Source organism: Cannabis sativa, chromosome 1 (genome assembly GCF_029168945.1).
Source record: "Cannabis sativa cultivar Pink pepper isolate KNU-18-1 chromosome 1, ASM2916894v1, whole genome shotgun sequence".
NCBI classification, from domain to species: Eukaryota; Viridiplantae; Streptophyta; class Magnoliopsida; order Rosales; family Cannabaceae; genus Cannabis; species Cannabis sativa.
In genome coordinates this window covers 24,830,579-24,844,834 of record NC_083601.1, presented here as the reverse complement: position 1 = coordinate 24,844,834, position 14,256 = coordinate 24,830,579, and the positions used below count along the sequence as shown (strand labels likewise).

Below are 14,256 nucleotides of genomic sequence, written 5' to 3'. Positions count from 1 at the left end.
GGATAATTTTATGATTTTTTTGACTCATGTGGACCCAACGCGCATGAATAATTCAGTTTTTTTTTTTTTGTTATTTCATATTAGAGAGAGTGAAAAAAAGCTATATATTATTTCAAAAAAAAAAAACTATATATTATATTTATTAACTATCCTTTCGAATTTAGAAAAGAAAAAGAAGGACTGTATATGAATATACTGCATAGTAAAACACATTAAGCTAATTAAACGTATTCTTCATAAGATCAAATTTTTAACATAATCCAAATATAGAATATAATATGTTTTTTGATGTGAAGGTTAAACATAACAAATGGCATAGTTTAGTCTCCGTATAACACAACAACGATGTGAGCTCATTAATTTTGATAGAAACAATGCAGATTTGAAAAGATTCAATAAGGAGACAAAAATCTCAAAATGTTAGAAAATGAAAAATTAATCTTAAAAATTGGGGGATGATTTACGAATAAAAAGAAGATCCAATTGGATCAGAACCAGAAATTGGGGGACGATTTTTTTGAATTTCTCACAGCGAATTTGCGTCAGATCCTCCATTTTTCGCAGATTCACTCATCCATCTAAACGACAATAAGAATTTGCTTGCTCTGTTTATTGAATAGTGGGAGTGGACTGCGATTGAAAAAAAAATATATAAATTAATGAAGATAAATAGCTAGAGGAAACCTAAACGATTTGGTAAAAAAATTCCATATATAATTCGTTCTTTTCCTAATCTCTCTCAACAAACTAATTGTATATGCGGTTTAAGGTTCAATTTATTTTATATATATATTTTTAATTTCTAGAGTTATAGTTGTGATTATATATAGAGTTGAAATATACTAAATATCAGTTCAAATATTAATAGGATTTGTTTTATTATTATTTTATTATATATAAATAATATTTTATTATTTTATTAAATAAAAATAAAAAGTCAGCCATGAATTTCTCATAGACCAAGAATTTCAGTTATATAGGCACACTTTATATAGAATAGATACATATAAATACTCGTTTATCGGAATAATTAGTTAAAATCGGGGAGCTGCCCCCTCTGTGGTAGCTTGTTTTAGAGTATTGCTCTATGGCACCTTTATTAAGTTAGGGTGGTGTTGAAGAATTAAATACTTAAACTACCATGTCTTTTTTAAACAAATTGAGCTTTTTAAGGAAGATATAGTATAAAGTTGGCAAATATTCCCCAACTTAGACAACCTCTATTAAAGAAGAGAATAATGGCTCGTTTGGAACGCCGTATTAGGCCGTATTGTATTGTATTATATTGAACTGTTTTTTATGCAGTATTTTTATGTAAAATTATATGTGGTATTAACTTTTATGGACACCTAAATATATAATATTTTAGTGTAAATTAAAGTTTAACATATTATTATATAAAATATGATATATAATCTGATTCAATATATTACAATACAATACAATATCACTTAATACGGCATTTAAAACGAGACCTAAATGAGTAACTAATAATCATAGTAAGGTTAAAACTGATAACATAGACAAAAAAGAAAAACAAGTGATGGACCAAACTTCATTTTTTCTTTTTATTGGAAAATAGGATAATCTTTCAATTTTTATATATATAAAAAATAAATTTATAAATAAGCTTATTTGTCATTGTTCCTAATTCATTTTAGTTTGTCAAACATGATTTTGTCGATTTTTCAAGATCATTTTTTGTTTTGTCTATTTTCTTGAATAATATTATTAAATTTTGTCGTTAAAGTCATTTTCCAAGATTCATGTGGTTTTACAGTTTAATGTCGTGTTCTAATATAATTGTCGTTTTTTAATTGGAAGTCGTTTATCTAAATTTCTGTCGTTTGATAGCTTTTAATGTCGTTTTAAGCATTCACTGCTTTTTTTTTTCTTTTTTTTTTTCAATGTCGTTTCATACTTTCTTCAGCATTTATTCTAGAGTGTCGTTATATGGCACTTTGAGATGGTGTCACAGTCATCTCAAACTTGCAAAAGAAACTATTTTTAACGACTATATAGTTGAAAGGAACAAATGGAGTAACCAAGAATCACAGTCAACTTAAACTTGAAAGTTGAAAGCATTAAATATCCTAATGAATCATAGATAATATTCAAGCCTTAACTTAGTCAAATTGTTACAGCTTTTGGTAACAAAGAAATGAAACAAATAAGAAGAGAAAAAAATGGATAATAATAATAATAATAATAATAATCGAGTCAAATAAATGCCCTGTAAAAAGACTTGATGTTAAAGCAGAAGCTCTCCTACACTGTTTATAAGTCCTAGCTACGTCAGACACTAGCAGTCCAGGCCAGGTTTTGGCCGGGCTATCGGCTGATTGAATGGCCAGCCACAGCCATTCGTGAAACACTAAGCAAGACTCCATCAATGTCAACTGGGAGAAGCAGCTTTTGCCATAAACATCCTGTAGAGACAACTTCTGAAGGTTGAACAATCATAGTCACATCATTATTTCTATGAACTATTCCAACCACACTCACTGTGCTCCCTTCTTGTACATATCTGCCAAACTCAAATTCATGCCAGATACTAACCAAGTCAAAGTTCTTGTGATGTGATGTGATAACTGAAAAGATTTATAATAAAAGACTAACGACAAGAAATCAATAAACGTGAGTTTTTGGTGTTACCCTTCTTCTAGGCGCAGAAGACGGGCTTCATCTGAGAGGTTTCTCTCTCTTAGCCATTTCCTTAGTGGGGGAGAGAGAATCCTACAACTTCTCGTGGTTTTGACAAGTTCACTCTCAAAAACCAAGGGCGTGACTCTACAGCCAGAACCAGCTTTGACGACAGCTCTGAGGCCAGACTTCTTATCAGTTATGTAAAAGTCTGTGGAGAACCTCTGTCAGGTTCAAATCTTATTGTATAAGATTACAACTCCGAATGACATATTCAACATATTAACGTTAAACACAGTTCATTGTTTAAAAGAGTTGTTTGAAGTTTTTAGCTTCATTGGATTGCTCTCAATCCAGATTTTACAGTAACATGCTTAACCTGTGGGTGGTTGAGCTATGTGAAGCGGGCTATGAGTTATGACTAGTTAATGCAGTATAATATATTAACTAAGAAACTATTTAAGGTACTTTGTACATGTTAGTATGTTACATGGATTAATAATATGTAATGATGAGTAATGACAAATGCTGATCAGCAAAAATAAAATAGCAGAACTGAGAAAATGAAAACAATGGAGGTGAGCATATTTAGACATAAAAGGAGTAATGTCAAGAGTTAATATTTACAAAGATAAAACGTTATAGCAACCATTGCATATGATATAACTACCACCTTCATAATAAAATGGATCAAGCTAATTCACGGGTCAAACATTATAGCTAAAAAAAAAAGAATCAAGCTGAAAAAAGAAAAAGACAGATAAAGTAGAACAGTCTCCATACCTCACAATATGTCAGACCCCATTGGAAGCATGATCCATTCCTTGGATTTAAATTCAAGCCTCCATACTCGTATAAGAGTGTTGATGTATAAATACAACTGGGAGCCCTTTCATATGAAGACCGGAGAGAGACACTCCCACATGATGCAAACTAAAACCACCGGGAAAATTATGAAAGCAGGATAAGCTCTCTATTGAACAAAAGAAGTTAAATGATATGATTTATTATTGATATGATAAGATTATTCAAATGTGGTATTCATTGGAAATGATTGAGAGTATATAGGATAGAGTTAAACCAAAAGATACGTATGTAGAAGTACAAGCAATGGAATGTAATCAAAAGCACAATCAAATACCAAAGAAAAACTCTAGAAGATATTACCACAGAACTACTTATAACTAAACTTAGTGCAAAACTGTGAAATAAATAGTTCAATTCAAACAAGTCTTAAAAAGCACAATCCATGAAACATGATTATGGTGCAAAATCTTGTTGCTTAAAAAGAGGTTCCTTCGCAAAATGAGTCATCCTTTCCGATTTTTATTAATTACGTGAAGGATTCTCCAAAATAAAATCCCAAATGTATAATGCAGAATGAAAGTGAAAGAGAAATTTCTCCTTTTTTCATTACTCAATGTATTTTTAAACAAACAATTCCTTTTAGTCATCACAAATAGGTAAGTCAATAAAGAATGGACCTTGAAAGTCTCAAACTTAGCTTAAGCGAAGGAAAGTCACCAAACCTATCTACTATTGTTACATTACGGAAAAAGACATACTAAATTGCCAATAGAATTAACCAAACCTAAAATCAGGGTAGTTTAGTAAGTAACAAAAGTGTAAATCAAATTTTCAATGATTATTCTTGAGCCAAAAATAAAACAATGAGTATTAAAGAATTTTGTTCTTGAGAAGCGCATAATATAAATATGAAAATAATAACATAAATCACTTCATTTCCAATTCTTTCTTCCTAAATTTTATCAGCATTCAGCAACCAACCCACAATAGGACCCAATGCATAGTAATCCATTTTAATCACAAAAGAACAAACTTGAAGACGTTAAACACAAATGGTTATAATTAAACTGGACCCCAAGAGACATTACGAGGAAAACCCACCCATATGATAAAATTAGCTAAAAGGACATGAAAAGGAAAGAGAGAGACTGAGAGAGAGGGGTTACCCCAGTAATCTTAACGAGCTGACCCTCTTTAGCCTGACGGAGGTCAGCTTCGGGAAGAGAGCTGAGGAAGAAAAGGATGGCGCCTTTGGTTCTCCAATTACGCTTGTTCCAGAACAAGAAAGCTAGGACCAGAGAAGAAAGAAAGAGAAAGGAGACTAGAAAGGTGGCGTTTCGAACCGCAATGAGTAAGAAAGTAGAGACCGAAAGGCCTATGAGGAAAAGGGTTGTTAGAATATAGAGCACAAAAGCCGGTATCGGCTTGCAGGTGCAACAATGTTTTTCTAGCAAAGCCCCATTGGAGAGGTCGTTCATCAGTCCCTCTCTCTATTCCTCAGTCTCTCTCTCTCTTCTCTCTCTCTCTCTCTGAAGCCCCAATCTTTCCTGTAGTGGACAAAGAGGGAGGGGTATCATGAGTCTGAAACTGAAAGCTTGGGACCAAACGTTGTCGTTTTATTTGTCAAACACAAAGACGGTAGTTTGTTTTTAGATTAACGACGCCGTTTCGCCTCTCACTGCCTTCAGTCAAACAATTACAAAAGTCTAGATCACAGCCAATTATATTCTTGCCTTCAAAACTTGGTTTTATTCCTTTATTCTTCTGGCTATTTTCGGTACTCTCTTATTCGGATAACCTTTTTTATTTGTTTGCTGGATTCACATTCTGTAATAAATTTTGTAAAATTATGAAACAAAGAAAGGGGTTAGGATTGGTTTAACAATTTTTTTTTTCTTTTTTTCAGAAAGACTCTTCAAAATGTTGTTTGAGAAATATAATTCATTCAGATTATTGAGTAAAATTATTAATGAGAAATCAAGACAAAAACCACACAAACTCATTTGCGGAATTAGAGAAAAGAAGAAATTTACTTATACGGAATACATAAGTTGGGATCGGGTTTGATCTCGTTATAACAAAACACGGATTGTTACCCAATTGTACTGTAGTTGCTGGATTGAAGGATTGAATAATTGAATTAATCTAAGGGTTAAGATTAAATTTGGTGAAATTTGTAAAGTATAAGGATATTATGGGGTGTTTCTATAATACACCCTATTAATATTGATGTATTGATGCAACCCTAACTGTTTCGGTATCTATAAGAATTTTTTAGCCTAAATTTTTTCATAGTCGTGTACATTATAGTTATTTATGATATCTTGCAAAATTTTGAGAAATTTTGAATAATTTATAATATAAAAATTAATGTTTAAATCGTCTATTTCACACTCGTATAAAATAAAAAAGTCACCCGTGCAACAGACTCTTTGAACACTGTTTTCTACGTGTTAAATTTTTTCAAATTTTTTCAAATTTTTCAAAATTTTGTTAGATGTCTTAAATAAGTATAATGTATACGATCATAAAAAAATTTAGACAAAATAAGTTTTTAGATACCGAAATAAATAAGGGTACATATATACACTCATTTATTTAAAGAAATATATTATAGAATTTTTCGATATTATGTAGGCTAAAAAATTGTAATCGGTTGAATTTTTACAATATAAAACAATGGAAAATTCTACAATCTTACAATGCATATATTGATGCACATTTATCTGTTTTAACATCTAAAATAATTTTTTAGTTATATCTTTTTTCATGGTCATGTACGTTATAGTTATTTAAGACATCCTGCAAAATTTTAAAAAATTTGAAAAAAGTTTAACACACTAAAAACTACGTTCAAACAGTGTATTACACGCGTGATTATTTTATTTTATACGCGTGTAAAATAAACTATTTAAACATTATTTTCTATATTATAAATTATTCCGAATTTCTCAAAATTTTGTAGGATATCTTAAATAGTTATAACGTACCTGAATATATAAAAAAAAATATAGACTAAATAATTCTTTTAGATGTGCCGAAACAAGTTAAGGATGCATTTTAAGGAGGTGCATCGTGGAATCATGCTTAAAGAATAATAATAAAAAAATTAATTTGTAATGATGATTGACAGTTTGATTTGACGGTTATTGGGACAAACAAAATACTATAACCTCCCTCTCTTTCTCCTGACCCTCTTTCTCACTCTTATTTTTCATTTCTGTGCATTTGAAATGGTAGTTCTTTCTCAATTTATCTCTTCTTCATAAAAAAAAAAAAAAAACATTTTGTGTCATTTTTTTACAATTATGTTCCACTGACTCATATTCATTAAGGTTGTTCGTACTTCAGAATGAGTTGAAATTCGACACGTAAAGTTAGTTCTTGAAAGACTTGATTGGTTGTGATGGGGGAACTCTTGAATGTTGATATATGTATTTTTTTTTTGCTGATGAGTTACTTTAAATGAGATTGAGTAGCTGATGATGAGTTTAATCTGTTTCAAATGTGAATAAATTAGAGAGTAAAATATTTTGTCATTGAATATTTGGTTAATTTGGTTGCTTATCATATATCTTACTATAAGTATTGTTGTACGTGAGGCTATAGACTTTGTTTATTTTTGGACATCCAAGCTAGATTTATCGTATGATACTTATAGAACTAGTTTGTTCTTCAAATCTGATCATAAACTTGCTTTTTCATATTATGTTGAAGTATAGATGAATGAGAATTTAATAATACTATATGATTTTGCTCGTACATGATCTTTTGTAAATCACGTTCTCTAATAATTGATTAAATACCAAACTTATTTAGTTTTGTCAAATGATTTATTTTTACATATATAGTAGTACAATCTGGTGTAATTGATTTGGTGGTACTTAAAAATTGTATAAAATTTTATGATAAAGATGTGCTACATAATTTGAATCAAGTTTTGGATGGTGAGATTCTACATGAGCCACCATTCATTTTGTATTTGGCATCATTCTGAAATTCATTATAATGTGCTGTGGGGATTTATGAAATAATGCAAATATAATTACATTAAAAAGTTCTTAATTGTTTTATTTTCTTATTGCATAATGTTGTTGTAACTGAAGAAATAAAATGGTTTGCATAAGATTTTCTTCTCTTTCATTTCATTTTCATCTTTTTCATTTTATTCCGCAGTACTCTCTCATTTCAAGTTGAAACACAGACTAACTAAGAAAAGACTCTCAAATATCAAACAACCTGTTAATGAGTTGTTACTTCCCTCTTGCATGCGAGGTACATTTTTTATTTTTATTTTTCTATCACACATTTTTTAGGTTGTCATTTTTTTTATATATATATATAAAATTAGTATATGTTATTTATTTGGTTGTGTTTTCTTTCATTTTGTAGGGTATAACGTTCCTAATCCCTCCAAAGTTAAATTAATATTGTCATCCTCGGCAATGTTTATGATTTTGTTTCTATTTCTCAGAGTGCAACTCCAATGCAGTTGGTTGATTTATTAATGTTCTAATTAAAAAATAAAAAAATAAACCCGCTAACGTAGTTAGCGTTGGAGCGCCTCATATTGACAATGAATTTGTTTTTCTTTTTCTTTTGTTGACTTTTAATTGTGGAAATTGATGAGATTAATTACTTATAAGGTGTTTGAAGAACATTAAGCTAGCTACTAACGATGGTCTCACTCAACAAACTTGTGTTCTTGTCTTCTTATTTATCCTTCATTGGATTCCATATGGACGTCTTATGCTGGGAAAATACAAATTACACGTTTGAAAAAAGTTTGGATTATGACATTCCACTACTGGGATTGTATAGGTGTCTTCATTTTGTTACAATTTATTAAAGATCTCAACTGTGGAATCCTTTACTCGAGGGGATGCTCTTTGTATAATACATCATTATTTTTATGATGATTTTTTGTTTAATCTGATGTATTTTATGTCTTTTTTAGATGCAGATTTATTCTCATTTGTTGAGTATCTTCTTAACGGGAAGGAGACTCCAAGACTTGATTTTTATGTAGAATGTCATAGATATAGACTTATTTATTTACTATATATATATATATTCATATGCAATAAAAAAGTAGGTGTGTGGATATTAGAGTAAATAAGAGTTCTATATTGATAATAGGGTGTTGTTTGTAAAGTTTAGTACATGTAGCTTTGTCATAAATATTTTCTTTTCTTTTTGGTTAAAAGTAAAGCATCTAGCCGTTGATATACAAGCAGTGGTTATGTACCCCTAAACCTAAACAATATGTTGAATGAAATTCTGAATTCAATTTAATCTTGTATTACCTTTCTTATATTCCTTAATCGATGATTTTGAAGAATAATTTAATTAATTGTAATACATCACAGTTTTAAAAGAGAATAAATAAGCATGCCAAATTAATATGGTAGATACGTTGTTGATACTGAAAAGTATTGAAAATTGCAACCAATATCAGTAACTCTGACAACAATCTTTTCAATAACTCTATGTAAAAATAACAAAGAAGGAAATAGAGAAATCATAATCCTTACCACAATCATAACAACACTTTAAACTTGTTAAGGAGAATGTCAGTTAGGTTGTTTGAACTAGTTAGTTGTGTTAGTTATTTTTCTGTTATGTTTTGTGTCCTTGCTGTCCTATGTGGCTTATGACAGCTTTGTATATATATACCTTGTACTCTTCTCTAAATCAATTAATAGATTCAATTCTCTGTTTTCTGTTCTTGTCTCTCTCGTTCTTACTCTTTCTATAGAACTTAACATGGTATCAGAGCTGTAATTCGTTCAACAATGGAAGCTTCAGCAACCGGCAATGGAGGAGCATCAAGATTGAACCATGCCTTCCTCCCTCGTTCCAATCCTGTTTCGTTCTCACATTCTTTATCGATTAAACTTGATGAACACAATTACGTGCCATGGAAACATCAAGTTCTTGCATCAATAAAAGGAAGTCGCCTACAAATGTTCCTGGACGCCACCAAAATTCCTCCTAAATTTCTCAGTACAGATGATGAAGACAACAATATTGTGAACTCTGCCTTCGAAGAGTGGGAGCAACAAGATAACTTACTGGTTTCTTGGTTGCTCTCATCCATGTCCGAGAAAACAACCAATCGTATGATCGGTTGTGAGACTACTGCTCAAATCTGGGAAGCCTTGAGTGAGTATTACACTGCCCTGAATTCTGCTAACATTGGTCTTTACAAGACTCAACTCAGGAACACCAAGATGACTGGTTCTTTGAATGATTACCTTCTAAAGATCAAAGGCATAATTGATCTTCTTGCTACTATTGGTCATAAGCAATCTTTAATGGTTTGCCTCCTGAATACGATGTATTTGTTACTTCTGTAACAACAAAAAAAGAGTCTTACTCTGTTGCTGAAATAGAAGCTCTTTTAATGGCACAATCGGTTCACATTGAGAAAAACACCAAAGCCCTGGATATCAACAAAAGTGAAGCCAATTTAGCCCACACAAAACCAGCTCAGGGAAGTTTTGCCAACAGAAATCACTTTCCAAACTCTCAAATACCAACAGGTTATAGCCGTGGTACTCCCTACAGGTATCTTGATCCAAATTCTCAGATGCAATCCATGCATCGAAACAACTACTCTAATGGTCGTGCCCAAACCTCTCACAGTGGTCGAGGAAACTCCACATCTGGCCGTGGTGCTTCCCAATCCTGGACACAGAAACATTAGTGCCAATTATGTCACAAATTGGGACACACGATCAAGCAATGTTTCTACAGGTTTGACAAATCATTCACTGGTCCTAAGTGCTTTGGACAATTCCCTGCTACTGCTAACATTGCTGAAAGTCAAGCATATATTGCCACACCCGAAACTGTCCAAGATGACAGTTGGTATCCTAACTCTGGGGCTTCTCACCATCTTACACCAGATGCAGCCAATATTGCTTCCAGCAGCAACTACAATGGTCAAGAACAAGTGTTTGTGGGCAATGGGACTGGTCTAGGCATTGAAAATATTGGTAACTCTATCCATAACTCCCCTTTCACATCTAAGGCTTTATCTTTAACTAATCTTCTCCATGTTCCTTCGATTACAAAAAATCTTCTAAGTGTTTCACAATTTGCTAAAGACAATTTTGTTTTCTTTGAATTTCACCCCTCTATTTGCTATGTCAAAGAAATGGATTCCAAGAAGATCTTATTGGTTGGGAAGCTTGAGAATGGATTGTACAAATTCTCCTCCACACAACTATCTCATCTACCTACTAATATCAGTCCTACTCAAGAACCTTCTCCTCCTCACTATTTTACAAATCATGTGTCTAGTGTTGATTCTCAATTTGCTTTATGGCACAGTAGGCTTGGCCACCCTACTGCTAGAATTGTAAAACAGGCTTTACAATCTTGTAATATCACAATAGATCATAAAACTAATGCTGATTTCTGCAATGCCTGTTGTCTTGGTAAACACCACAAAATGCCCTTTACTTTTTCCACTACTGTTTATCATGCTCCTTTACAACTCTTACATTCGGATCTATGGGGACCAGCCCCTACTAACTCTTCCAATGGCTATAGATACTACATTAGTTTTGTGGATGCTTACTCTAGATACACATGGATTTACCTGTTAAGAACTAAAGATGAGGCCTTACCCACTTTTGCGAAATTCAAAACTCAAGTTGAGTTACAATTGGGACACAAAATCAAGACTTCACAGTCTGTAAGGGAGGTGAATTCAGATCATTCACCAATCTTCTTGAGCAATGTGGCATTGTTCATAGGCTTGCTTGCCCTCATACTCATGAACAAAATGGTGTAGTTGAGAGAAAGCATCGACATATAGTGGAAACTGGTTTGACACTACTTGCTCATGCCTCTCTACCCTTAACTTTCTGGGATGAAGCCTTTCGAACTGCCACTTTTCTCATAACTCGAATGCCCACTGCTGTCATTCAAAATATCACCAATGCAGAAACTTTTTCACTCCCCACCCGATTATTCCCTAATCAAAACCTTTGGATGTCTATGCTATCCAAATCTTAGGCCATACAATAGAAATAAGATGCAATATAGGTCCACACCTTGTGTGTTTCTTGGTTATAGCATGTCTCACAAAGGTTATAAATGCATGTCTAAAGACAAAAGAATTTACATCTCTCGAGATGTAATCTTCAATGAATATCAATTTCCCTATGTTGTGTCTCACAAACAAACCATTGACACCAATTCTCAAGTCAACACACCTGGTTTACCACCTTTATCCTCTCTTCTTTCCACTCATCACCCTCCACCTGATACTCCCATGCCACCACACTTCCCACCCTCTGAATCTACCACTGCTTCTCCTATTACTTCAGCTCCTGCCTCTGTCCCTAATCCCAACCAACTGGTTGATATATCAATACAGTCCACTGCTAATTTACCTCCTCTCACTACCATATCTAATGTTCATGTAACTATATTACTTGTTGCTACTAATGTTTCTAATGCAGATCCTCTCAGGCCCACAACTACTGCCACTGCAGCAAGCTCACACCCCATGATTACTCGTCTAAAAGCAGACATTAGAAAGCCTAAAGCCTTTCTTGCATCATGTGAACCAAGAACAGTAATAGCTGCTCTCCAAATGCCCAAATGGAATGGTGCTATGACACAAGAATTCAGGGCTCTCACCAACAACAATACTTGGATTCTTGTAAGACTTCCTCCCAACAGAAAACCTATTGGATGCAAATGGGTTCTATGAGTTAAATACAACAAAGATGGTTCTGTTGAGAGATTCAAAGCAAGATTAGTTGCCAAGGGATTTCATCAACAAGCTGGCTTTGACTTTGATGAGACATTCAGTCCATTTGTAAAACCAATCACTATTCGAGTAGTCTTGACTATTGCTATCACCCGAGTTTGGTCAATTAGGCAATTGGATGTCAACAATGCCTTCTTGAATGGTGAGTTACAAGAAGAAATCTACATGCAACAACCACCTGGATTTATAAGTGAAGAGCATCCAGATTATGTGTGCAAACTCAACAAGGCTATCTATGGTCTTAAACAAGCTCCAAGAGCTTGGTTTGCAAAGCTCTCTACAGTTCTAATAACAATGGGATTTCACTCATCACAAGCAGATCCTTCACTCTTCATTAAAATCACAAAAACTTACTGTATCTACATACTGGTTTATGTAGATGACATATTAGTCATGGGCAGCAATGACAAGGCCATCAACACCACCATCACTGATCTTAACCACCAATTTGCTCTCAAGGATCTCGGGTTGGTAGATTATTTTTTAGGCATTCAAGTAACTAAAACTGAACAGGGGCTTCATCTCACACAAACTAAATATCTCCAAGACTTACTTACAAGGGCTGACATGCAGAATGCTAAGACTCAAAACACACATATGAACAGTGGATTAAAACTATCCAACTATGGAAGTGAACCAATGGAAGATGTCACACTCTATCGATCCATAGTTGGGGGACTACAATATGCTACTATCACTAGACCCGAATTGGCATACTGTGTTAACAAGGTATGCCAATTCATGCAAACTCCATTGCAACAACGTTCGATGGCTGTAAAAAGAATACTTCGATATATAGCAGGTACACTAGACTATGGACTTCATCTCCAACCAGCTCCTGATTTTTCCATTGAGGCATTTTGTGATGCCGATTGGGCAGTCGACCCTGACGATCGAAGGTCTACAACAGGATATTGCATTTACTTAGGTGGAAATCTAGTTGCTTGGAAGTCCCAAAAGCAAGTAACCATCTCGCGATCATCATCTGAGGCTGAATTCTGAAGCCTTGCAAGCACTGTCAGTGAAATAAGCTGGATTCAAAGCCTACTTACTGAGCTCCACATCAACCAAACCAGTGTGCCTACTGTGTGGTGTGACAACCAAAGCACAGTCCTTCTCGCTGCAAATCCTATTCTACATGCCTGCACAAAACACATAGAAATTGACTTATACTTTGTTCGTGACAAAGTGTTGCAACACCAACTTCAAGTGTGCCATGTTCCTGCTGTTGCTCAAATTGCCGACTGCTTAACCAAACCTATTTCTAGTTCTAAGTTTCCTGATCTAAGAGCCAAACTCAATGTTGTTTCTCAACACACCTTGAGTTTGAAGGGGGCTGTTAAGGAGAATGTCAGTTAGGTTGTTAGAAATAGTTAGTTGTGTTAGTTATTTTTCTGTTATGTTTTGTGTCCTTGTTGTCCTATGTGGCTTATGACAGCTTTGTATATATATACAGTAGAACCTCTATCTAAGAATACTCTATTCAAGAATAACCTCTAATTTGTTATAAAAAAATCAAGTCCCAATTTGGGCCAATTATAAATAAGAATAACCTTTAAATTATAATTAGTTATACATTTTTTAAGTCCCGTATTAACAAAGTATACCTCTATATAAGAATAATTACATATTAATAAAAAATATACATATATTTTTTAAAATTATTTACGTATAATTAATAATTTTATTCTAAATTGTAATACATGTATAAATATTATATTTACTCAAAAATAATTCTATTATTATATAGTATTAAGGATTGTTTAATGTTATTATTATTACATTAATATTTATTGGTGTTTTAATTCTTTTTCCTAGTGTACCTCTATATAATTATAACCTCTCAATTAGATAATTTTCTTAGTTCCAAGTGTATTCTTTGATAGAGGTTCTACTGTACCTTGTACTCTTCTCTAAATCAATCAATAGATTCAATTCTCTGTTTTCTATTCTTGTCTCTCTCTTTCTATAAAACTTAACAAAACCAATGTAAAATAACAAAGATCAAACAAAGG

At 33.0% G+C, this 14,256-nt stretch overlaps 1 protein-coding gene across 1 annotated transcript; it reads right to left on the bottom strand.

The window, feature by feature from the left end:
* Window positions 1-2,041: 2,041 nt before the first annotated feature.
* LOC115703557 (uncharacterized membrane protein At1g16860) lies at window positions 2,042-5,224 on the bottom strand. Its single transcript, XM_030630788.2, has 4 exons — window positions 4,617-5,224; window positions 3,427-3,576; window positions 2,656-2,867; window positions 2,042-2,527 (listed from the first exon to the last, which is right to left on the bottom strand). The coding sequence occupies exons 1-4, from the start codon at window positions 4,926-4,928 to the stop codon at window positions 2,332-2,334; spliced, it is 870 nt and encodes a 289-aa protein (XP_030486648.2). The 5' UTR covers window positions 4,929-5,224; the 3' UTR covers window positions 2,042-2,331.
* Window positions 5,225-14,256: the final 9,032 nt, after the last annotated feature.